Here is a 27,672-nt window from a genome sequence, read left to right on the forward strand (position 1 = left end):
ATACTAGCGACTACTATGCGCTTCAGACTAAAATTGATCATTGACGTATCAGAAGCTCGCATGCAAAATATGAACCCGATTGGACAACAGGTAGCAATGAGCCTTAAATGTGTATGGATATTCGAGACATTTTGTTCGAGGGAAGCATGAAAAACAACTACTTCATCGATGACATTTTTCAACACCGGTCAATTTCTCTCTAATAGCCTAAAAAATCAAGAAGACTGTAAGAATTTCCAAATTATAATAGTTCAGTAAGAAAATTCTTGTTTGAAAATTTTCCAACAGAATGCTGCAAAACCTCTCACATCCTAAAAAGGTTCATTAAATCTAAAATTATTTCAAAACTACAATACATTTGAAATTAAATCAAAACAGATTGACATGACAAAGTTATGGTGCTGATCACTTTTTTTAATTTTTCATTAATGAACGTGTCTATATAGACATTTTATGAGAGATGAGAATTATTTAACAATTTCGCCAATACTGATTAAAATTTTGAAATAAGGTATGCAGGCCTTTTTTCTTAAATGATCATTCATTATATCAATGGTTGTTTGAACACAAAACACTTAATTTACATTTCATACGAGAAAAACAAAGTTTGTGCTTAATTTTTTTTTAATTTTTTAATTTAACTCTGAATTTTTATCTTTTATTTTATTTCATATTTCATATTTTCAAAATAATACCATAAAAGAGTTTATAACTATTTTTCAAGTTTCAATTGGTTCTCATGAATTTTGACTACCAAAAAAGGTTCTATGATTTGATCAATATAATTAGAAGAATATTTGTTAAACAGTTATTTAATTATGTTTTGGGAGTTATTCCTAATTGTAAAAATAACACAGAAATTCGCACTGATAGTGCTTTAAAATATGAAACGGATGTTTAATAAATGGAATTTTGAGAAAACTCAACCTAGAGATCCAATTAAATATCTATTAAGTTCGTGATCCGGGAGGTTATTGGTTTAGAAGTCAATTTTGAAGAAAAAAGGGGTCCAATTCTTTGGCGCTGTTCTCCAAAAAAGGCAAAAAAAGGCAGCCCAATTTGCAATATTTTCTGCCAGCTTTTCTGGGTTTTGGACCACTGTGTGACGTCACGCTGGAATAGGTCCTATATAAAAATGAATGTTTGTCTGTCTGTCTTCCCTATAGACTCGAAAACTACTAAAGCAATCAATATGAATTTTGGTATGTAAGAGTTATTGGGGTCGGAGATTGTTTCAAAAATACTTTCAAACTGCTCCGACGTAAAAGAGAAGGGACTCCCATACAAAATTAATAACAAAATGACACAATTCGAACAATTTTCGGATACTGCTGAGCCGATCCACGTGAAATTTAGTGTGAAGCCATTTTAGAGACCGGAAATGGTTTCTATTATACTTTCAAACCTCTTCAAATCCAAAAAGAATGAGCTCCTTTACAAAATTAACAAGAATTTGACACGATTCGTACAAATTTCGAAAACTACGGAACCAATTGACGTGGAAGATGATGTGAAGCTTTTTTCAAGACCGGGAATAATTTCTATAATACTTTCAAACCTCTCTGAATCGAAAAAGAGGGGGCTCCCATACAAAATTAACAAAATTTATACACAATTCGAACAATTTTTGGAAACTACTGAACCAATCAACGTAAAATTTAATGTGTGGCCGTTTTTAAGACCGAAAATGATTTTTATAATACTTTCAAACCTTTTCGAATCCAAAAAGAGGGGGCTCCCATACAAAACTAACAAGAACTTGACACAATTCGAACAATTTTCGGAAACTACTGAACCGATCAACGTAAAAGTTAATGTGTAGCCAATTTTAAGACCGGAAATTATTTCTACAATAATTTCAAACCCCTCCGAATCCGAAAAAGAGTAAGGCTCCCATACGAAATTAACAGAATTTTTTTTTCAATAATCCTGGAAGGATTTTTTTGAAAATTGATAAACGACAGTGTTTTGACATAATGACATGATTTCTTAAATTCACAAATTAGTTTTTACAAAGTTAGATGACATATTGTATTAATTGACGCTTCCTATTTTAATGAATGAAAACTCTCATAATAAATGTAACATACATTTTATTAACAAAACCAATGTATTAGTGTTTTCATAAACTAAACTAAATACTCTAAATACTAAATACTGTAACTAAATACTCTTCCCGCTCCAAAAAGGGTCGATTTCTTTTTAATTTGAAGGGTTTATTTATTGTACTGAAGATTCCTCCTATTTTTTTAAAGGGTGACTCCTTCAACCTCCAAATCTTGAAGTTACGTTGAGACTCAAGACAATCAAGTAGCTCAGATGCCATGAAAAATAATTTGCTTTTGAAGAGTGTTGAAATTTAATTTAAAAGAAAGATTATTTTAACTTTAATATTTTTGACGAACTTAATTTTTTCCACTGAAGGGGTAGCAAAAAGCACTGTGATTATTAAAAACTAGAGCTGATAGACAGAACTAATTGCCTGTTTGAATTCAGCGCCCTTTACTCCAGTCTCTTGACATCACGGAAAATGTGAATTTGGTTACCTTTTGTTATGGAAGAAGAGAAAACAAAGTTAGAAACAATCAACCCTAACGCAATAATTTTCTTTCATTTTTGTTAAAATAATGAAAACCTCTTGGTTTTCTGTCAATACCAACTTGACGTATTTCTTTCAATTTTGCATTTTGAAAACCTGAACACCCCTCATTTTGAAGGTGTGTGTGTGTAGAATGTTGCTCCTACTTTGATTTTGAAATTCACTCTTCAGTTGTCAAAATGCCGTCCAAGGAAGAAGAGCAGCGTATCAAAATTTAGCTCGCGCTCCGAGCTACTCGCACGCAAAGCTGGCAAAATCGTTAAAAGTTGCCAAACCAACCGTTACAAATGTAATTAAAGTGTTTGGGGAACGTTTGTCGACAGCCAGGAAGTCTGGATCGGGAGGAACTCGAAACCCGGAAGCCGCTGAGACGACAAAGAGAGTTGCCGGTAGTTCCAAGCGAAACCCTAAACTCTCTCTCCGAGATGCCGCAAATAAGCTGGGTGTATCGTCTACAACCGTGCATCGTGCCAAAAAACGAGCCGGACTATTGACTTACAAAGAGGTAGTGACTCCAAATCGCGATGATAAACAAACTACGACGGCCAAAGCGCGATCCCGGAGGCTGTACACGACGATGCTGACGAAGTTTGACTGCGTGGTAATGGACGACGAAACCTACGTCAAAGCCGACTACAAGCAGCTCCCGGGACAGGAGTTTTATACGGCAAAAGGAAGGGGAAAGGTAGCAGATATTTTCAAGCACATGAAACTGTCAAAGTTTGCGAAGAAATATCCTGTTTGGCAAGCCATCTGTACTTGTGGCTTGAAAAGCAGCATTTTCATAGCTTTCGGGACTGTCAACCAAGAAATTTACGTGAAAAAGTGTTTGAATAAACGTCTGCTGCCTTTCCTGAAGAAACACGGTTGTTCCGTACTGTTTTGGCCGGATTTGGCATCTTGCCATTACGGTAAAAAGGCCATGGAGTGGTACGCCGCCAACAACGTGCAGGTGGTTCCCAAGGACAAGAACCTGAATTTTATACTAATTAAACTTGAAAAAGAAATTTGATTTGATTTTTTAAGTAAACGATTTCATCGATTTACACGCGTTTTCCCTTGACCAAATTTTGACCGTATCACCCTTTATGAAAGATTTAAAGCAATTTGTGTTCAATCTTCATACACACACCCTCGTCAGCTCTTGGATATTCTTGATAGTTTTATAAAAAAAAAATTCCAATAGCAATTGCGAGTAAATTTACAATAAATAATCAAATTAGTTGGTTCTTAATTTTTCAAATTTTTAAAGGAATCCTAACATTCGTGCTTTTAAAGCAGGCATGTCAAACTCGTTCAAGTGTGCGGGCCGCATTTAAAATTTTCTATGACGTAGAGGGCCGCAGCCAAAATCAGTGAGAAAACATAACATATTAGTTTCGCGGAGATTAGATACAATAAAATGGAATTTAGTTACAAGTAAACTTGGAATGAAATTTTGCGTAAAATTTTTATGTAAGCTTTTAATGTTTAACATTCTTATATTGTAATGCATTATACCTATTGTCCTGAAATCAGGTTGAAGTTTATTTGTCACTGACACTTTCATTATTGATGATAAATTTTTATCAGATAATCTCGAACGATGAGAAGTTTTTGTAGCTTTTATTCTGGAAAAAACTGCTCACATAGATAGCTTATTGCAAACATAGCAAGAATTCTGGCAACAAATTTCCGTAACTCAACGTAGCGTTCAGGCAATTACAGACCCCGTTCGTCCCCAGAACGGTTTTTTTTCAACTTTTTTTCAGTTATTTTTACAAAATAACTGTTATTATTATCAAACACGTTATTTTTGGTCAATTTTCGACCATTCGTAGTCATTTTTGAATTTTTTTCATCATGTTTTTGAAGAATTTTCCACTTTTCTTGTTTTGTTTTTAATGTTTGTTTTCATTTGTCATATTTGCTGTTTTTGTAGTTCTTCAGCATTTTTTAGTTGTTATTTGTCATTTTCTGTCTATTGCTTGAATTTGTTTTTTTTTTAACTTTTTGAATGTTTCATCTTTTTGTTATTTTTGAATACTTTATATTTTTTTTAATTTGTTTTTATTGTTGCATTTTATCACCATTTCAGAACATAAAAACGTATTTATGGTGTTTGTATAAATTACATTGGTCATGTTATAACGAAAACTAAAAGGTAATGTTGATTCTTAAAACCGTTCGATTTTGGCACATGTGCCAAAATGTTGCCAAAATCGAATGTTGCCAAAAACGAACGGGGTCTTTAGCTGTAGAACCGCATTGCAGCTTTATCAACTCTAGTTGCAAATTATCAGCAGCATTTTTAGGAGCAAACGAAAATGGAGATACAAACAACGAAAATTCTTACTCGTATGAATTAAAGTCACAAAAACGGCTTTTGATTTTTGAATGCATCTAGTAACGATTCTAGGTGAAGTACGTATTTACCATATGATGTAGCCTCATTTGATCTTTTCAGTTCTTGACGCGTAGAGAAGTACACAAGGTTTCTTTGGAAATTTGGTTGATCCATAACCGTAACTTTGCCTGAAATTTTTTTACATCATCACAAGCAGTTATGATATTTGTTTCTTTTCCTTGAAGCTTTAAGTTCAAATCTTGCAGGTGGCCAGTGAGATCAACGTCAAATGCCAAATCCTGAACCCCAGTCGTCTGCTTGAAAATGTTCAACAGGATCACTTTTCATTACCAAAAATAATATTATTTCCTCTCGTAGCAAAAAAAAATCTTTTTAATATTTTGTGGCAGGAAAGCCAGCAAACTTCTGTGTAGTAGGGAATTTTGTGAAAATTTAAGACGGGGCTACGCGGGCCGCATTGACCAAGGCCGCGGGCCGCATGTGGCCCGCAAACCCCCAGTTTGACATGCCTGTTTTAAAGCAACAAAAAAGACCATGCCGTTCGTTGTCTTGTGTTAATAGCTCTTGAAATAAACTGGAGAATTATAATATCCCTCTTTTTACATTTTCAAGTTTGCAGCAAAAATCCCGGATTAAAAATTTAACTTTGATTAATTCGTTTTCATATGATTGTTTTTGTAAATGATAATAATGACTTGCTGTACATGAAGAAATGTTTAGTTACTTTTTGGGTTTGTTATTTCATGTTTAAGAGGGATTTAAACTCTGAGTTCCGGTAACAATTGTGAAAAATATCGGAGTATATTTTTTTATCTGATTTGCAAATTTAAATTCTTTTAATAAGTACCTACTTGAAAATCAAAACACTTGCAAAAAAGACTTCAGGGCTAGAAGCGACCATGCGGTAAAAAAGTAGGGCATTTTAGTTACTTTGAAGTGAAATTAGGGTAAAATTAGTGACCAGGTCAAGACGAAACTAACTAAAAATGACTTTAAAAACTAAAATAAAACGCTTCAAAGACAATTCTATTCATTGAAAAACGTTTTTTGAAAGGCTCTTGGTCTCACTAGTAGAAAAGCAATACGTTGGACAAAAGAGGAACATTTCAAATGAGCTTAGTTAATTCAAGAATAGCGTCCGCAGAATCTTAAAGTTCTAAGGAAACAATGGCAGGGAACCAAAATATCGTACCCGAAGGACTAGGACAACTAATTCCGACAAGAACTTCCAGTTTATCCATTTTCTTTGAAAATAAAAATCCACATATTTTGAAACTGCACTCTATAGTGTGAACAATGGAAAAATTAGGATTTGGGTTTATGCTATACACCCAAATCTGAATTTTCTCAATGTCACTAAAACAGTTGAAAAGTCTAAAATTATATTGAAAAAAGTTAACCATTCGAAATAAATTAACAGAAACCAAAAATTTTAATCAAAATTGTTATATGGGAGAAATCTACAAAATCAAATGAAAAACCAACACATGTTCAACGAAAAGTTCTAAGAATATACTTAAAATTGAGTTAAGATTTACATTTACAGAAATTTCATTTCATGAAGGGTCATTAAATTAAAAATAAGTAGGTCCTAATGAAAAAGTGACAAAATAATGATAAAAGATTGAAAATAGATAAACGACAAAATGTTGACAGAAAATTGAAAATGATTAAAAAAAGCTTATCGAAAAATTGACTTAAGATTCAAGATAATAACACAAAAAAGCTCAAAAAATTTACGCGACTAATCTTCAAGGTAGAATAAAATTTTTAGAATTTCAAACTTATTCAAAGAGAATTTACCTTCAAAAATGAAACATTTCCAAAGAGATCCACTGCAGACTTTATTGCACGATTCATATATCAATCAATAGAAATATTTACTAGAAAAAATGAGGTTCAAAAAGGAAGAAATTTTTGAAAAAATGTTCACAAATGATTTAACACGACAATTCTTGAACAAAATAAAAGATCCAAGAAACACCTCAAAAATTTCTTGGAATATTTTAGAAAATATATCAGTCAACCTCTAGAAAGGTACAGAAATTACTGAAAGTTATCGAACACTTCAAATATGTTTTGAAATCTTAAATTGATATCTATGTAGGTAGGTATCTACCAATCTTTCAAATGTTTCCAAAATGTCTAAAAATAAAGGAACTTAGAAATGAAATATCTGATATTTTCGATTCAATTGAGTCACTTATCACAAGTTTACCTTTCATTCAATACAAACAAGAGATTTAATAGCATGGAAGTTTCCTGCCATGTGATGAAGTGCACTGTACAGATTTTGATTGATATTTTAAAATTAATTTTAGAATCATATTTTAACAAACTCAAGCTTTAAAAATCATAATACTTCAAATTTTGGTTGAACATGTTGTAAGAGTGTCTCTTTAGGAAATATTTTAGGTAATAAATTTATTAATAACACTTTTTTTCTTGACACGAATGCCAAAACGTTGATAAAATGTCACAAATTAACAAAAAAAAATACATATTTTTTAAGGCAGAAAAAGATTTTTGTTTAAATTAAATTTTTTATTAAAATAATGTTCAAGAGTTATACATCAAAGCAAAACAAAACAATTATCTTCCTTTACTGAACCGGAGCGATTCTCCCAATTTAGGCCGTGTAAATTTCCACAGGACTCGAAAGGAAAGAAAAGAAAGAAAGGAGAAATAACTAAAAAAATAGGCTAAGGAAATTATTTAAAAAAATAGTGACTTTAGTGACCAAATTTCGAAAAAAGTAACTTGTGAGTTACCAGCCTGAAAAAAAGTGACCAACTTCTAGCCCTGAGACTTGGATGGTTTAAGGGAATCATCAAAAGGTCATATGCCAAATTTGAGCTGAATTTGATAACGGGAAGGAGTTGCACTGAATCTCAAGTGTGAAAGGGATTCTGAGGCATTGTGTTCTGGAGAAGCATAAAAAACTGGTTTTTCATCAAATATTTTTTTGTTACTAATAGAGATTGCTTAATTATGTTGGTTTTATTAAAATTACAACTAAGACAAACATTTCCTTGAAGTTTGCAACTTGATTTGACTTAAAACAAAAAAAAATATGACAGTTCAAAGATTGTATTGTGGTGGCAAATTGTCGTTTTTAACTAGCAATGACTACATTTACGCAATTAGTACTCATTGCGTTTTACAGGACAATTTGATTCCAAAATACAATCTTTGAACCGCCATATCTTTTTTGTTTAAAGTCCAATCGAGTTGCAGTCTTCAGGTGAAATGTTAGTCTTAGTTAAAATTTTAGTATAATCAACATAATTAATTGTGCCGCCACCCTTGGCGTAGAGGATAACCTTCAAGTTTTCTAAGCCAGCGGACATGAAATCGAATCCCGGTCACGGCATACAAAGTACTCTTTCAGTGGGTTGGTGGTTTTAGCATTTGCAAGATGCTAGCCATCATATCCTCATAAGATGTACGCTTAGAGTTAGGAAAAAGGAATCTCTTCAAGGAAACATGAAGTTTCATTGATATCCTGTATGTTTATGTGTTCGTTTTAAAAACAAATTAAGCAATCGATTAGTAAGAAAAAAATATTTGATGAAAAACCAGTTTTGTATGCTTTTTCCAATGTCTTAGAATCCCTTTCCCACTTGAGATGCAGTGCAACCCTTGTTCCTTGACCTTGACCCGTTGTCAGATGGAGCTCAAAATTGGCATATGGCCTTTTGATGATTCCCTTAAACCATCCAAGTCTTTTTTTGCAAGTGTTTTGATTTTTAAGTAGGTATTTATTAAGACGAATTTGATGATTTGAAAAAAATATCATAAATTGTGATTTTCGTTAAGATTAAACCGTAATATCTCTTCACACGATGATACAAACAACATTCTTGTTCAGCTTGCTAGCTAGCTTGCTAATTTTAAATTTTGATACAAATTTGGTTCATTTTTCATTTTTTACGTGTGGAATTTAATCCAAACAAAATTTAAAAAAAATACAAAATATATAAATTTTGTGAAAATTTTTGGACCCAGAATTTATTTAACATCAAATCTTTTGAAAATGGACTTTTTTCAAAGATCGCGTTTGCGGAACCTCTAAACATGATTTTTTCTGGTCGGCCCCATACAAAAGTTTGTTTTCTAATCTACCATTTGGAGGGTGAGTACCCAGATTCCCAGACATTATGCAATTTTGGGACACCCTAATATACAGCCTGCCTTTATTCCAGTCAGTTAAACAACTCAGCTTTATCTCACGAGGAGGTTCTTTTGGATGGTCAAATATTTTTTAAGTAAAACCAATCTGATTTAAATAAAAAAAATCCAGTGCGAACGTGGCCAACTAATATGTGGTACCTAGTAGATGCAATTCTATCTTTATAGTAGACTGGCCTAAATTTGTATGGGATGATTTTTACAACATTTTTTCACACGGCACCTTCTAGATAAGTGTATTAAGGTGAAAAAATTACTTTCTGAAAGTTTCAGGTCATTTGGCAGAAGCACGAGCTGGCGCTAAGGACTTAAAATTTGTATGGAGATGAAATGAAATTTGTTCACGATATATCAAAGAAATGCGAAAAAAATCACATTCAATTGGGGATAACTCATCACAGTTAACTCGTATCGCATCACAATCTTCTACAAACTTGTTTGTCACTGTTTGAACTACAATTCCTGAAATTCTGAGCTTTGGACTGGAAACATATTTTAGAACACAAAGAGTGAAAGTATGTCGATTTTTCATGCATTTTTCCGAAAATCTCCATACAAATTTCATGTTCTTTGTGCTAGCTCGTGCTTCTGTTTAATGATCTGAAACCTTCAGAAAGTAATTTTTTCACCTAAAGGCACCAACTTAGGGGGTGCCGCGTGGAATATAAGGATTTTTTTTGTTATGGACCAGTCTACTTTAAAGTAGTAAGCCCGTGCCGAACAAAAATTTGGTATGAGATGGTAATGCCTCTAAATATTCTACTTGCTCATTTCCATCATCTTTCATCTTCTTCTTCTAATACAGGCATGTCAAACTGGGGGTTTGCGGGCCGCATGCGGCCCGCGGACTTGGTCAATGCGGCCCGCGTAGCCCCGTCTTAAATTGTCACAAAAAACACCACTGATTTTTATGTAAAATATGTAAGGATGTTTTCGACAAACTTCAAGAGGTTATATTACAGTATAATTTACCTTTGGAAAAGCTAGCTAGCCTAGTAACGGATGGTGCACCAACTATGGTTGGGGCTAAAAATGGTGTCGGTTCAAAACTGCTTGCGAAAATAAGGGAGACCGATAGCAATTTCAAATTTGATCATTTTCAATGTATTATTCACCAAGAGGCATTATGCGCAAAGCAATTAAAGTTCCAACATGTGCTAACACCAGTTTAATTTTATCCGTTCCCGTGGCTAGAATCATCGCCAATTTTCGACATTTTTGGAAGACATTGGACATGAACTCGATTGTGTTACCTACTACAAAGAAGTATGCTGTCTTTCCTGCCACAAATTATTAACAAGATTTTTTTTTTGCTACGAGAGGAAATAATCTTATTTTTGGAAATGAAAGGTGAACCTGTTGAACATTCTCAAGCAGACGACTGGGTTCAGGATTTGGCATTTGCCATTGATATCACTGGCCACCTGCAAGATTTGAATTTAAAACTTCAAAGAAAAGAAAAAAAAATTCATAACTGCTTGTGATGATGTAAAAAACTTTCAAGCGAAGTTACGGTTAAGGATCAACAAAATTTCCAAAGAAAACCTTGTGTAATTCTCTACGTGTCAAGAACTGAAAAGATCAAATGAGGCTTCATCATTTGATAAATACGTACTTCACCTATAATCGTTACTAGATGCATTCAAAAGCCGTTTTCGTGACTTTAATTAATACGAGCAAAAATTTTCGTTGTTTATATCTCCATTTTCGTTTGCTCCAGAAAATGCTGCTGATAATTTGCAACTAGAGTTGATAGAGCTGAAGTCCGATACTTTATTAAAAGCGAAATACATTGAAACAGCCATTTCGATGTATTTCGCTGTTAATTAAACCAAAATTTTACAGCTATTTGCCTGAACGCTACGTTGAGTTACGAAAATTGGTTGCCAGAATTCTTGCTATGTTTGCAAGTACCTATCTTTGTGAGCAGTTTTTTTTTCATAATGAAAGCTACAAAAACTCCTCATCGTTCGAGAATATCTGATACAAATTTATCATCAATAATGAAAGTGTCAGTGACAAATAAACTTCAACCTGATATTAATAAACATTGGAGCAATAATAAAGCATGGATCACTACAAATCTGGACGCATTAAAAAGGGTCTATCTCGGAGCTATGTAAACGAAATGAAAATGTGTTGTGCTCAAATTGTAGGGATTTTACTGCACTTTTAAGGAAAAATAATAAAAAATTATTCCGATGTTGTTTTGATGAAATTTCGTACTTTTCGTCGAGAACCACTCATCTAAGTTTGGACACCCTATTCACTGACCTCAGCGGCTATTTTGTTCCACAATCTCTTCATCTCTGTTGCATCCCGAGTCGTCCTTCATCTTCTTCATCTTCTGATTAACAATTGCTCAAAATTTTTCGATAGGGCGGAATTGAGGGCAGTTGGGTGGGTTGACGTCCTTTTCGACAAAATCCACCAGTTGGCCCGATACCACTGTAGTACCTCTTCGCTGTAGTGGCAGCTACTTAAATCTAGCAAAAACTTTACTGGTTCTTTGTGAGATCTAACAAAAGGAAAAAAAAACATTTTTCAGGCACTCCTCCTTGTACATTTCGGATTCCATGGTCTTGTTTTTTACAAAAAAAAAAACCGGGGTTTTCCGGCCGCAGCTCCAAATATCTTGCCAGATCAAACACTTTTCTGCAAAGTTATTGGCAAAAACGAATTTGAACTTGATGGGGACATCACTCCGACCAGTGGCTTTGTAAAATTTTTGGTCAGGAAGCCTCCTCAAATCAGATTTCGCGATTTTTGAACCAGACCACATCGGGTTTTTAACGTGGGTGTCCAACATTAATTTTTGTCTCGCGGCTTCTATCACGTGTAACTTTTTTGGAACAAAACGAATCGTAATGAAATTTTCAGCACTGATAGAAGAAACATTTCCGAACAAAGTACTGACAAAAAATTCCAGATCCGACAACTAGGAGCGCTATGGTATAATAAACAGTGCGTCCAGATTTCTGATGATCCATGCTTTAATATCTCAGAGAAGATGTCAAGCATCAGGACAATAGATAAAATGCATTATAATACATAATAAGAAAATAAAATAAAACTGAAATAGGTATTCCATTCTACGGAAAAAGAGGTCGTTTATATTTGTTTACAAGCTTAATACATTGGATTTTCACAAGATCCACCCATGCAAAAGATTAAAAAATAGTAATCATTTGATGAAAAAAGGGTAATTCAATTCAAGCTTTCTAAAAAAGGTGAGTGTAAAATAAGGTTGCCAGAATTGCCGTATCGGGACCGGACAAATCCAGCAAATTTTATCGAAAAACCTGGCCAAATCCAGCATTTGATTTCAAAATGTTCAATTCGATATCCTGGCAATATCCGGGCAAACTTGGTTAAAACCTCAGAATTATTCAGTAAAAATAACGAAAAATATACTTGCAATATTTTTTTTTTTCCAACAAACCGCATCAGCAGATTTTAAATTGCTTCCAAATTTCTAAAACTTGACATATAAAACATCTTTTGATCGTAAAAATGAAAAAAATTATAAAAATTATAAAATCTCAGTTTATGTTAAGTTTAAAAAATGATGTGAATAAATCCGGGCAAAATCCGGGCTTTTTGCAACAAAATTCGGGAAACCGGGGCATACCGGACGTACCTCAAATTTTGATTCAAACGTTCTAGAAAATCTGGATAAATCCGGGCAACCTTAGATTGAAAAGTTTTTTGTGATAGAATGGATAATCATTCAAGGGAAATTATTTCAAATTTCTATTAGCAAACCTAAAAACTATTAGTTATTCAATAATATGAAAACGATAAACTTTGCTAAAAATACCAATGAAATCTTTAATAAGACTAACAAAACTTACAAAGCTCACATGGCCAAACATGGTCCAATTTGTTATGATGATGAACGAGAAGCTTTCAAAATTTCAAAAAGTCAAACGACTCATTTTAATTTATATATGTGAACCCGAGCAAGGCCGGGTAAAATTAGCTAGTTTCTTCTAATTATCTATCCGTCTTTAATAAAAAAAAAATCATAATTTACGATGTCCCTACAAGAAAGGACATACTTTTTATCGATAAAGCCGATAAATAAAGTAACAAACATAAAATCACGAAGAATAATCTCTTCATAAAATATTAAAGGAAATTTTCCTTTGCTTTTGCGGCATTTTCCTTTGAAATAAAAAACTCAAGATTCTGCTTGGCGAGAAATCAAAACAAAGGTGCAACTTAGAATAAATTTTTATCAATTTCTCATGGCGAGAGATCAAACAGTTTGTTCTATGAAAAAATATTCTCTTTCCATTGACTTAATAGCTGAAAATTCTTCCCAATACTATTTGAGTCGAAACAAACATTACGCTATAATTTAAACCAATTGATGTATGGCAGAAGCAACAAATTGAATTCTCACCTGGTAGCCGCATGTACACGGGTAGAAGTTGAGGTCATCCACTTCTAGCGGTTCCATGCACAGCGGACATTCGACCTGCTCCTCGTCCCCGCTACTGTTGTTCATCACGTTCATGATGACGCCGGAGGATAGCTTCTAGCTGATTTCTTCAAGAATCAATCAACCACACAATTATTCCCTCGGAAAGACAGTTACCCCCTCGTTGGCCACTTCACTTGCGAGACCACTACTACTTTTTTGATGATTAAGCACCCGCCACAAAGAATGATCACCACCACTTAACACAACACCCACAACTACAACCTTCACTTGCTTGACCCCTGGACAATTTCGCTTAGGTTGCCGTTACACTGTTCAAGGAACTTCTTGCTTGAGCTTTTGCCTATTTTGGGCCACACTTGAGCACAAATCCGCCACCTCAGAACGAGTGGATCGGATAGGATTTCTCACTAAGAGCACTAACCACTTTTTTTTCTATCCCAAGGCTCCACCGGAAGCCTTAAGGAATTACCACACAGAACTTCTTCCTCGCGAATACCCCCCACACTTCTACGAATACTGTATCAGTTGGCAATAAAAGGTGATCTTCGTCGTTTTCCTTCTCCTACAACACTTCGCCAGCTACCCAGTAACTTCCGAAAAAAGCTGGAACAAGACCGGTACTTCGAGAACGTTTGAATAACCACCAATCCCAATCCCCGCGATGGACGATCGGATTAACCACACACAGTTATCAACTTCCGAGATACGCGGACAGATTCCCGTCTTCTTCGCCGTCAAAACCGTTTCCTGTAGGGATGAAAGAATAAAAAAAAGAAAAGAAATAATTAGTACAACCGGGTCGTTTTTTTGTTGGAAGAATTTTTTTTTTAGCAAAAAGGGTAAAAATAATCGACACGTTGGTTGCTCCCGAGAAATCCCCGAAGAAGTCTCGTCACTGTTTACTGAATGAATCAAACTAAATTTAGAGACCGAAAAGTGGGAAAAGTGCGAAAATATATGTAGGTATACCGTTGGCGAGGCGGATATTTTTCGATGCTCAACCTAATATGATTCACACACGCTAAGTTGGTCCGTTGTTTGGTTTATGAACGACGCGTTTTTTTTGTTCATTTTGGTTTCTGGTTTTTCGGTGAGCGTGGAGGTCAGCTGTCAGCCGGGCTGTACACTTCATTCAATTGGGGAAGTAAAACACTTGTAATGGTGATTTTGGGGTTTATTCAATTTCTCTTCAAGAAAAGTATTTTAAAGGGATTCACTTGCCGAATACTATCTAAAGCAGTCGTTTCAAATGTACGTTTTTATCCGAATTGGAATTTGAGGCATAAGACTAAAGTGAGCTGTGGTTGATACTCATACTAAGATTTAAACTGGATGACGAACTTCGGTGAAGAAAATTCACAGCTGTAATTAACAATCTTTCTGTTTAAGAAGTTGTTAAACTATGATTTTTGGAACAAATTAGCATTAGAGGACTTAAACGTTTTTTCTTATTTTATAATGCTTCATTTCTGGATTTGAAGGAATGTTAAAGAAGGACTTGAATTCACTTCTAATAGCTTTTTGACCCTCAACTTATAGATAAAAACATCTCAAAATAAAAGTTTTAAAACAGTTTATTAGCGCGCTATAAAGCCATCTAAACTGGCTTAAGTTGTAGTCTCTTAAGTACTTATACACGACCAGGAGAGTAACAAAAAACCCTTCAACCCAAAGTTCAAAGGATAACATTATTTTTTACCAGATTATTATGCAAAAACATAGCTTCTTCAAAAGCAATCTAAAGTGTGAAGGATTGTATACATTTCTCGGTTTTTATATACACAGATCAATCATGAGTTTCTTGTTCATGGTTTTTGTGCCAATTTAAAAATTCTCTAAAGGAAATTTTCCGCTTTGGTACAAAATTTTCAATTTTCCCATACAAACCTAAAAGTTCAAATTTGCTCATATAAACGTTACTTAAAAATTCTGCAAAAAATCACGCATGAGTTTTGAACCAAAGCGAAGCTTTTAAGACCCCAGGGTTTGAGAAATTCAAAAATGACTCCTAATCGACGCAGTCTAGTGCCCCACATCGAGATGCATCACAGTAAAAACGCTGTAAAAAATACCTAGTTGACCGATTTCAAACTTTCACACACTAAACTGTAAACTTGTGTTTTTTTTGTTATTTTTACATGATTTTAGTTCAATACCATGTTCACAAAATCGTATATTAGACCCAACTATACCCAAAAAAATTGCGCAACATCTGAAAGCAGTTGCTTTTATGCAGAAACGTATTTTTTCGTCATTTCTTCCTCAAAATTCACCTTTTTGGGCTGCTTCCTGATTGTCTGCAGGGCATCCTTTGAATAGTGGAACGAGTAACAATAAGTCGAAATGGTGCAGAAAACCACCTTAAAGCTTATTTTGAACTTTAACTGACCAAAGAATGCAAATCCAGCTGTAGAGAGCTTAAGAAGTAATTTTAACAATAAATCGAGTTTTTGTTAAAAATCAACATCATCAACAACACTTGTTCGACAATTTTTCATTTTTTTTTTTGTTTTTTTTTCATGCATGATAAAGTAAAATGAAATGATATGATGAGAAAAAATAATGTGTAGTATGCTTGACATTTGGATCACAACCATTTTTCTATTTATGTCCCGATTACCTCCATGCACCTATTCACCTCATTTTACGGTATAAATTTTTAACTTTTGAGTTTTAAAATTCACCAATCAATAAATTTATGATAAATTCAGATCAGAGGAAATTATGCCTTATATTTTCGGCTCTTATATTGCTTTTAGTATTGATCTATGACTTTTCAATTTCGTAATTATAAAAATTATTTTGAAACAATATTTACACAGGTTAACAAAATTTACCTTTTCACGTGAAATCTTAACCAGTGCTAGTTTCTTAGATTCAAGAATTTACTGAAACGAAACGAAAAAATCCATTTAAAAAAATAAGAAAAAAATTTGCTGTATTCACCAAAACCGAAATTTTTCAATTTCCAGGACAAGTTCGGTAAAAAAAAATTACCAAACAAAAAGCTAAGGAACCTTATTTTTCGTTCAATTAAATACGAGAATTTTTAAGACATTTTTAAACTTAGTTATTTTTTTTCTAAGCGAACACCAAAACGTTTAGCAGTTGTGACCAAAGTTGACAAACAACCTTTAATATAATCAAAACCTTCTCCAGCGATGTCTTAAGTACATACGACTTTTTCGGAAGAATTTTATAAATATTAATGGAAATTTAAAAATTTAATAATAATCGTATCTCTGAAACTAGAGTATATAAGTTTTTTTTATAGAATTCATTAATTCAATCAAAGACGGTTTAGGATTTTTTTATAAGTTTGTTAGCTCATCAGTTATCGAGAGTTTTAAGCTTGATTTTATTTAAAACTGATGCATTTTTGAACATTCATAGCCATATCACGAAAATCAGAGGCAAAAGTTATCGCCTATCGGCCTAAAGGCTTAGATCAAAGTTTAAAGAGTAAAGGTAATAGATAAAATTTGACCGAAGATTAAAATTGAACTAACTTAATTAAAAAAAGCATGTTATTCAATTTAACTAGGTGTACATTAAACCGCTGCAAATATGGCTTTTTGCCCCCATAAATTGTTTCGACGCTTTTTTTGGTCATCAAGCATCAGTGTAAAATTTGAGATGATTGTTTTATTCCTGAGTTAGCGCAACGCGTTTAAATTTTGTATGGAAGAAAAAATTTTGTACATTAAATCATCCAGGAAATTCAAATAAGCTTGAAATGAAATTGGTCTTTTATTTATAGTTTTGACTTTTCTTAACCTTTTGGATATTGATAAAGATGGATATAAAAGTGTAGTTAGTTTTCCTCGCAAAAATACTCTTGCGCTCTTTTCAACATCTGTAAATTTTTTTCTCACTTTTCTATCCATCTTTATCAATTTCCAATTCTGATATTCTTTCTCCAAGAATATAAATTTCACCGTTATGACAAAAATAAATTTACAAAAAAAATAGAGATTTCTAAATCTTAAATTTGGTTGAAAAGCACTTTATTGATTCTCTTTCAAAATCCTGAGTCCGAATTCTCATTTATATTTTAAAATTAAAGGAATCATATCTAAGCACAAGCTGTAAATAAATAAATTCAGGTTTTAAGGTTTGAGAATTAACTCTGGGTTGGAAAAGTCAGTTTTGGATTTTTGATTTTTTTATATAATTGTTTTATGTAATTGTTTTATGTTTTGTAATTTTGTAATGATTTTGTCAATTTGAAATGTGAATTCTTATGTTCTGAAATTTTCAACATTTCTTATCCAAAAAAAAGGATACCATTTCAGCGAAAAATCACACAATAAACATTCATTCAAAGTTTTTAAATTTTTTTACATGTTCCGAATCTTAATAAATGAACAAAATAAAAAGCTGTGAAAAGTTTGATATAGAAAGGTTTACATTTTTGTTTTACCAGATCGAACTTTAACATGGAGTAGGATAGGCTTTCTTTGAAGTATTTTCCCGGATTTGATTCTAAATTATCGTTTATTTCCCGGTAAAATTTTCCATTCCCGGTTGGCCGGCAATTGCATTCAATTGATCAAATTATTCTGACTGAAGTTTTGAAATTGGTAGTTATTATTTATTACAGAATTGTGAATTGTGTAATACAATTGATTCATTCCAGCAAGTTTTAAGCTAAATAGAAAAATATATTCATGAATAAAATTGTTGCGCTTCAATTTTCAAGTATTTTTATTTTGTCAGTTGATTGATTTTTTGAATGGCAAAATCATTTTCCAATTGAATAGCTTTCAGAACAAAATATTAATCTAATCAGTTAAAATCTAAAACTTAAAATTTACTTATGTTAATGTTACTTTAAAATACTGCAAAAATGTCTAATTTTCTCTGATTTTTTCATCAAAATGGAATGTATGCATGAGATGAAGTAAGGTTGGCAGATTTTTTTCGAGGGAGTCTCCGGACCTGATAAATCCGGGCAATTTTATCTTAAAACCTGGAGAAATCCGAACGTTTTATTAAAAAAATTCAACCCAAAATCCTGGCAAAATCCGAGGAAATTTGATCATAACCACGGAATTATACAATAAATATCAAGAAAAACTCTATGAACATTTTTTTTCCATCAAAACTCATCAATAGTTTTAAATCGTATTTTAGGCTTTCAAAAAACTGATTATGATTATTCAGATAAAACTTGGTCGAAACTTAAAAAAATCGTTTTTGGGCGCAAAAATATTCAAAAATTTTCATAACTTAATTTGAGCTTAAATTTAGATTTTACAAATGAAGCAAATAAATCCGGAAAAAATCTGGGTTATTATAATCGAAATCTGGGCAACTGATCGAACCTGAAATTTAGGAAAATGTTTGTGTCAAATATCCGGGCAATCTGACAAGCTTAGGATAGAGGGTTAGCCATCATAAAATTTTTGTATTGCCAACCAAAAAACAAAAAGAAAGTCATCAATTGGGGTTTGTTTATTTTTATATCAGTCTAATTTTTATTTTGAAAACCCCTGTTGATGATAGCTGAATATAATCTAAATATAGTAGTTCAAATCCAAAAAAATAGACCGCAAAAGGATGTTTTATTTGTAATGGATTTCGCGGTGGGTCCATAATAAGTAATGATGCAACAAGAAAGATTTTCTTAATTCTTTATTTTAAGCATGCTCTGAAAAAGTGCAAAATATTCGAGCAGACTTTGAAGCTCAAATCGATAGCAAGTGGTACCAAAATAGGGTATCAACAGCAATCTTATAAAATTATTTTCTGTCAATTTTTTAACAATAGTAAAACCAGGCATCAAAAGGTGTGATACCAACATAAGGTAGTTATAATAGCAACTTGGTAGTATAATTTGGTGTTAAAACTAATCCAATGCAAAATTGGCAAATTTGGACCTAAAATCCCAAAAAATTAGAAGCCGCAGAATTTATGACCTGCAATAATACCTATATTGGGTAAAATTTTCTCAGGAGCTTCAATCTCCCGTCAAATATGACCAGAGACATCTGAGTGATGTGTTATTTGCCCCTAATTACTCAGTTGAAAACAAACCTAACTTCGTGAAAATGAATTTGAGAAAAAAATTTGTTCATTTCAACTGTTTTTGGGAAACATTCTAATGTGATGAGATCTTTTCATGAAAACTTATGAAGTGGTTCTACGGTTTACGAATATTTCTTTTAACGGCATGATAGTTTTATCAAAATTTGGTGTGATTGTACTCGATGGATGGAACAATGCTTGAATTTGGCCCCCATGTCGACAAAATTCTTAAATTGAACTAAAAGTGTATTGATACCTCATTTAGCTAGCCTTTTTTAAAGAAATTTTGAATACACAACGATGCCAAATTTTGGCAGTATATTAAACCGTAAAGTGACATCATTCAGTGAAACCTACAATTCGGTTAATCGAGATATCCGTATATGAAAAGTGAGACACAAATTTTGACATTTTTGACTACTTTTATTCGGGCAAAATGATACCTTATTTTACTTTCAAGGCATGATAGCAAAGTTAGATCTAACTTAGCCAAAAAAGGCTGCCCGGGTATCGAAATTCAAATATTATCAAATTGACACTTTAATCTGATTAAAAGTTTTTCGACCGAAGATGACGGCTCAACTTCTTAAACTTCAGGTTTTTAAAGTAGGGAGTATGGGGTATCATGGTCCACTTTTTGTCTTTGATTCATAACTTCTTTAAAAGATAAAAAGAATAAATAAATGAAAATAATTTCTATATTTTCAAGGTATCATTAATTTTACTGAGTACTGTCTGTTTAAAAAAAAAATTTTTTTTTTATGTTGAAAAATTGTTGGGAATTGTGGGGCAAAAAATCCAAATTGACCAGATAACGTGTAAAGTTTTTAGTTGACCCAAAACTGAAATTTCATAATTCATTTCAGCAATTTCAGATAAGGAAATAAAAAAGAGGGTTGTGTATGATCGAATAATTCCTTAAACCTGGCTCGCGAACGTTTCGACAAAATTCCTTATATAGGATGGACAAAATATCTTTCATAACTCTTCATTTGGCATAAGAAAACTTTACAGATAGGAAAAACGTATTTGAGGTTCTGAAGGTGTATAAAAACATAAAAAAATATAGGTGGATCAAGATACTCCACAAAATGTGGCCCACGATTCCCCTCAAGCTATGATTTGCAAATTGGTTGCGTTTGTGTGACGTATTGATGTTTCATCAAAAATTCCTTTTCCACGTGAAAAAACATGACAAAACTAAGATCACACGCTTATGAGCATATCTTTGTTATGAACTCTAGGTTCCAAATCGATGCAATTAGTGGGTGCTTGAAAATTTACTAACCTAATTAATACATATGTTAATTATGTAAGTAATTTTTCTTAATTTTTTAAGCTTGAAAAATAAAAGAAGCATATGATGCGTATTGCGACAGTTGGATTGAGATTTTTATCTCAACACAAATCTGAGATACTCAGAGTGTCTCACGTTACCCCACTCTCCCCTAGTTACAATATGAATTTATACGTTTGCAATTCGATTGTGTTACTATTCGATAAACTCTTTCGAAAAATTCAGAAAACTATTTCGAGGTTTCCGATTCATGGATCATGAAGATATTGAATTGTTTCGAAATATAGAAAAATTATCCTAGAGCCATCCATTATTTCTTAATAAATAGATCGGAATTCAAACAAAACTTAAATAGGTTTCCATGTTGTTCAACATTTAAATTTAATAAAGAAAGGTATATAAAATTTTTATTTGGGGTAATCAAATACATTTTACAAGAAATTTATTTCCTTCTAGAGTCACTTCGGCTCGTAGATGTATCAAAATAATGTATTTTCACAAAATACATCCGAAAAAAGGTGAGTTAATATTTCGTAATTCTATTAAACCTCTGTAAGTAAATTACGCAGTCATGACATTGCAAAATCGATGCTGTTTGGCACCAATTTAAGGTATGAGATAATTCGCGGCTTTTGTTTATTTTCGACATCGTCACGACAACATCACCGACAATCCATCCAACCGTTAGACAGTAGATTGATCTTTAACTCTGCGGCTGCAGACCTGCAACTGAATGCATCATCTACAGAAGACTTAAAAAAAAGAAAAAAAAGGCGGGCGCGTGTTGTCTCGCTGCAAGATTAGAAAAACAAACGATCCGAGGTAGATCACCCGAAAAAAGGGCACCGACTCAACGGTTGGGAAGGTCGAATTTTGGGGGAGGTGATTCGTTGATGGATGCCACATGTGTGTCCTCTCTGTGTTATTGTAGCTATCAGTTCAAGGAGGATTGAGGGAAGTTGACTTCTTCGAGTAAACATTGAACGGATTATAACTTCGATTCTTGAGGCAATCTTAAGTATTGGTGAGCTGACAACGGGTATGAGTCAATTGAAATGGGAACAGAGAATGGTTGCAGCGATTGTAAACAAAGAGGGCCCTACTTAGTCTTTAAGAATGTTCCAGAACAACACGGAAAGATCTCCGGATGTTTCTGAACATAGACAAACTATTGATAGAACAATCCTTACCTTTAAACGATTTTGTTTAAGATATCCCAATAAACGACTGAAAATATCGTACTCCAAAACGAGCCGGAAACGAATTGTCACTCGAATTGGACACAATCACTTCCATAAATAAGCTGAATACAATCGAAAAGTGTACGATCACCAACTGTTATTTGACACCAAATTGATACATTTCAATTAACATTTATCACCTAACAGCTCGTATGCTTACTTTTTCGGTGGTTTCGGTTGATGCGCTCGATACTAGACTGGCCGCAGACGAGCGCCTTTTCGCTTAGTTGATGATCAAATCGGTGAATTGAACACATACTAAGTGACAACTTCAACAAACTACTACTATGTTTGACTGATGTGTTGCCAGCAGTAAATTACTACAAATACTGCTGCATTATCGAAAAGCAAACAAACTAGCACCAACAATATTTACTACCGCATGCTCTAGGCGCGTATTAGTTTCTTTTTTTCTGCTTCGTTCGGAAAAGTGAAAGGCCCTCCCAATACATCACAAACTCCTCATTACTGAATAAATGTATACTCACTAGAGGCAACTAGAGGTATATTGTATGAATGTAACCGGGCATTGCGCGTATCGCCTAGCGACTTAACTTAAGCCAAGAGCTTGAACAGCTGGGAAAAATAAACCTTGATTGCCGCGCGCCGCGGCAAGTCGTCGTCACCGAATTGAATGCATTGTGCATTGTATATTATTCATTTAGAAACAAAAAAAAATGGTGGCCCTTTGCGCAGCACTAAACTAAGCGTAGTGAGTTAATGGGAGAGTTGGTTGTATGAATGATGTAGAGGGTTGGGTGGTTTCACAACATTGTGATGTGGAATATCCCTCTTCGTTTGCTAGCAGCTAATTTTCGTATGACGTGTTCATTAATTTGAAATCAGTTCGCATCGCTTCATACTACCGCTATAGCAAGTTGAAGAAAATTTAAAAATAAAAAAAAATGTGGTAAAATGTGATAATCGGTACCTACTCGGTACCATGTAAGGAGGATAGGTGCAAACCTTTTGGCATCGCAGTTCAATTCGATTATGTATTATAAAATGGTTTGGGTAACTCATTCAGGGTGAATAACTTATGGTCAATGGTAATACTATTTTCTAATTTACTCTTTTACAAAAGATTTAGATAAGACTCTGTCAGAACTTTTATTAACAGCTGAGTTAAATGCATTCTCCAACAATCTTCATTACTACAAATGAGAGATGAAAACTTACTAAGGCTTGTCCCGACTCAAATTGCATCAAGGGAAAATCGCTGTAGAAAATAAAATAGTTGACCGATCCTTTTAAAATTTTGAGACAGCGAAATAAAATGAGCTTTGGGCATGTTCATTTCATTCAAATTAAATACCATGTCCATTTGACTTAGTCGATTTCGGATCATTTTTGAATTTCCCGAACCCTGGGGTCTAAAAACTTTAAATTTGGTTCAAAAATCATTCATGACATTAGGCAGAATTTTTGAGTAACGTTTACATGAGCAAATTTGAATTTTTAGGTTTGTATGGGAAAACTGAATATTTGTACTGAAAAATCAACATCGTTTTTGCTTCTAGTCTAGTCTATTATCTGACGATTCTTTTCCCCGGAAATTTTCGGGACCCCGGGAAACATTGAAAATGAAGATTTTAACGCCCGAAACCATATCTATATGATACCTTTATAGTTAGTAGTATTGCAAAACATTTTAAACTTTTGTAATGCCTCATAAATTCAATTAGCAATTATGAAACCCGAGACCCAAAAACTAAGAATTTAACCGACAAACAAGACTGATTCTCGTGAATTATCAGGTGACTATCCTTTAGTTTCATCTTTGCCTATCTTTTTGTCATTTCTTTGCCGATGATTTTGCTACTGTCACCAGTTTGCGGAACGGAAAATGATGAGTGTTGCAAAATAGAATATTCGGATTCTTTTCATAGCATTTTTTTATTGGAATTGTTTGGTTAGATTCATTGTCGTTTTTCACGATTACACTTTTAGTAATAAATCATATTTTATTGGCTTTGGGAATTCCCGGGATATTTTAGCGATTCCAAGTATTCGAGAATTCCGATTTTTTAATTCCCGGTCGCGGAATCCGGGATAGGACACTCTACTCGTAATGTATCTTAAACATTTTTTTTTTACTTTTATTAGAGACTTTTTTAATACTGAGTGTTCATTCGAGTCTATTAAAATACTTACAGCTAATTACATATAAATATTCTTACTACTACAATTACAAAAGTATAAACTATAACAACATTTTCATAATTTTTTATTCAAACTACTTGTTTTAATAAAATTTAATTATTTTTTCTTTTGCTTCTTCAGTATACGCCAAAATATCTCCTATTGTTGATCCAATTTCACATTCCTTGCTTTCTAGCTCGTAAATTCTGCAATCCATCAGAATATGTTTCACAGTTTTCCTTTCTCGACAAACCTCACAATCTCCGCTAGTCTTGTCAATTAGAAAGTGATGAGTTTCCCATGTGTGCCCAATTTTTAATCGTCGTAATGCCACTTCTTTTCGTCTAGATCTGGTGAAGTATTTCCAGTGACTTGTTGTATTCCTTATCTCCCGTAATTTGTTTTGTGTTGTTCTAACCCATTCATCATTCCAAATTTCCCACATTCTTCTTTTAATCTCTCTCAAGATATCTTGTTGAGGGGTAGACATAGGGCGGACATCGAGAAAATTTTATTTGATATGAATTCTGATAAATTGAGAGCTCATATTGAAATAATACAAGTGCCTGGTTTTACAGACCTCTCAGTCCTACAGCTGGTAAAAAATTTCAATGATCAATCATGGAATTTTTTTGAAAAATTGATTTCCTGTTCAATTTCATTCAATTCTAACCGATAGTGGAGAATTTATAATGAAAATGCACATTTAATTCAATTTTGAGTTGAAATGCGGCTTAGCAAATTTCTGAAATCTTTCGTTGTATGTTTTTCGCGGCTCTTAATGTGATAAAAATACCACACAAAATAAAATTAAGTAATTTTCAGTAAAAAAAACATACACAGTCTTAGGTTTTCAAGAAGAAAATCAATGTTTTTTCATTTTTTTTATATTTCCATTCATGAAGTATGACATCGGAAACCAAAAACTTTTATTACTTTGAATGAATCTTTAAACAAGCCAAAGTTTATTTGACATAGAGAAATTTCAATTTTTGTACAAAAACGCCATCTTTTTTACCATTTTGTTTTTTTAGCTCAATTTTCAGAAATCAACAAAATATTAATAATATTTTTTCTTCTTAAGTAGATAGAGAACATGTAGACGATTCCAAAATGATACGTTTTTATGAAAATCGGTTCAGTAGTTTTGAAGATACAGCCAAACTTGTAATCCGGGTTTATATGACCGGCTAACTGTCCTTTTTTAACCGCAAATTAAAGTTAACGTTATTCAAAGTCTAAGAAAATATGCAAAAAAAAACATAATAGAGAAAAAAAAGTTCGGAAAAAAGATCAGCTACGGAATTCCCGAAACAAAATTTCACTTAGTGTACAAGAAAGCTCTGTACGTTACGGACAAGGAAATATTTTAAATATTTTGATCATGGTCACACAAAAATATAAAACAGTGTTGTAAAACCGTATTTTTCTATCAATCAACTGCCAAAATTTTTTAGTCAAAGCAGAATAATTTTGAAAAGTTAAACGGAAAGATGACGTAATTTGGCACATTTTCGCATCTTCAGATTCTCAAAATAGGAAACACATAGTTTTTGACAAATTTTCAAAGGCAGCTATTTTTCGTACTTTTCGCCGATGGCAATTTCGCAGATTTACCAATATTGAAATTCCAGTTTGCACTGTATTTTGAGTATAAAGCTTAGTTCTTTTAGAAATGGGACATTTTCTTTTGCAAATAGCTCGTTAGCTAGTAATCGGACATTCAAAATTTTGATAGTATTTTGCTCCTTGGGAAAAGTACTATCCTACCTAATTTTTTTTAATTTAAAAATTACGCGTTTTTTGAGATATCTACGGTGCAAGAAAAAATGGAAAAAAATAATTTTGCACAATTTTCTTCAAAATCCATCTTTATCAAATTGATAGCTGACAACACCGTGTATGAGTGGTGGAAAAGTATGCACACACTGTTAAAAATGTCCACAAAGTTCAAATCAAGCATTGGAGTGAATCACATGATCGACAACTACGGTTAAGGGTCATCTGGAAAGTCAAGTCTCAAACCAGCATTTTAAATTTGGAATAAGCAAAAATCTAAGGGTGGATCGCTGAAATGTCAAAAAAAAATTCTCCGATAAGCTGAAAGTGTTGCCTAGTAATAAGTCATTCAAACCCAACCTCAAACAACAAATTTTTGCTAGTTTCAGAGCTCGTAAGCTGTACAGCCAGCACAGAGACAATGGGAAAGCTGATTTTTGATTAACGACAAAACTTATGAAATACCCTATTTCAAACAAATCCCAGCGTTTGAATCCTATTCCATGTTGCTCGTGGCAAGGTCCCGAGCATATCAAAGTATGTATTTGCTAGTTGTTTTGTATAAAATATAATGATTTGCCAAAATTCTGCTCCTGTGGAAAAAAAACAACAATTTTCAAAACGAAAACTTTGGTTTTCGCTTGTTTTAAAGCCTAAAAAGAGTAATCTTGTATGTACACTTCGCAACCTCCGATCTAATACTAACCGATTATACTTGAACTTCAATCTCATGATGGTTTCACTTCGTTATTGTCAGATTTTGCCAGCACAATTTGCTTAAAAACGCTTTAAAGTGGCTCAAAAATAATCAAGTTTTGTTAATGTCGAAACAGCTATATCCACTAAATTGCCCTCAGTTTCTTTTAAAATAGAAGTATTGAACCGGAAAGTAGTAGAAATTGAAGAAGAAGGTTGTAGCAATCTAAAATTCAGATTAGACAAAGTATAAGTTTGAAAAACAGATCAATGTCACGAACGAAAAAAATGTGCGCCGGCCGAAGGGAGGTACCAAGAATAAAGTATATTTTTTTCTTACAAAAAACGATAAATATTTTTTTCATGAATTATCATAACACTACCTTCATTTCCTTCATAGAAAGTATTTGGATCAAACGAGTGGTTTTCGAAATACACGCATTCGTAACTGTCCCATTTCTAAAAGAACTAAGCTTTATTAACGCAAAATATGCGCAAAAAATATACATTCCCCAGTAAAGAAATTTCACACCGCTTCTACTGAAGTAATTAAATAAGCGCTGCGATACTTCACAAAGCATACACCACCTTTTTCACAATTTTGTTGGCTGAATCATATAAAATTAAAAAAAAAAAATCCGGGCATTTTATTTCTAAATTGTCGACCAAAAATCAGTGGAATATTCGGGCAAATTCAGTCAAAATCTCATTCAGTTCAGCAAATTCAGTCAAAAACTTATCACTAGATTTTTACGATTATTTTTAGAAATTATGATTATTTTTATAAAACTTGTTTAAAACATTTTGTTTTGGACGCTTAATCAAAAAATTTTTACAACACAGTTTGTTTGTTTCCGTGCTCGATTTAACAAATAAAGTGAACAAATCCGGGAGTATTTC

At 33.1% G+C, this 27,672-nt stretch overlaps 1 protein-coding gene across 1 annotated transcript in view; it reads right to left on the reverse strand.

Annotated features, from left to right (window-relative positions):
* The window catches only part of LOC129749584 (putative mediator of RNA polymerase II transcription subunit 26), a 139,624-nt gene that overhangs the window by 44,614 nt on the left and 67,338 nt on the right, over window positions 1-27,672 (reverse strand). The window contains exon 2 of the mRNA XM_055744608.1: window positions 13,546-14,334. Coding sequence (XP_055600583.1) covers window positions 13,546-13,659 — 114 coding nt within the window. The 5' untranslated portion in view covers window positions 13,660-14,334. The remainder of the gene's footprint in view (window positions 1-13,545; window positions 14,335-27,672) is intronic.

The sequence above is a fragment of the Uranotaenia lowii genome, chromosome 2 (assembly GCF_029784155.1).
Source record: "Uranotaenia lowii strain MFRU-FL chromosome 2, ASM2978415v1, whole genome shotgun sequence".
Lineage (NCBI taxonomy): Eukaryota > Metazoa > Arthropoda > Insecta > Diptera > Culicidae > Uranotaenia > Uranotaenia lowii.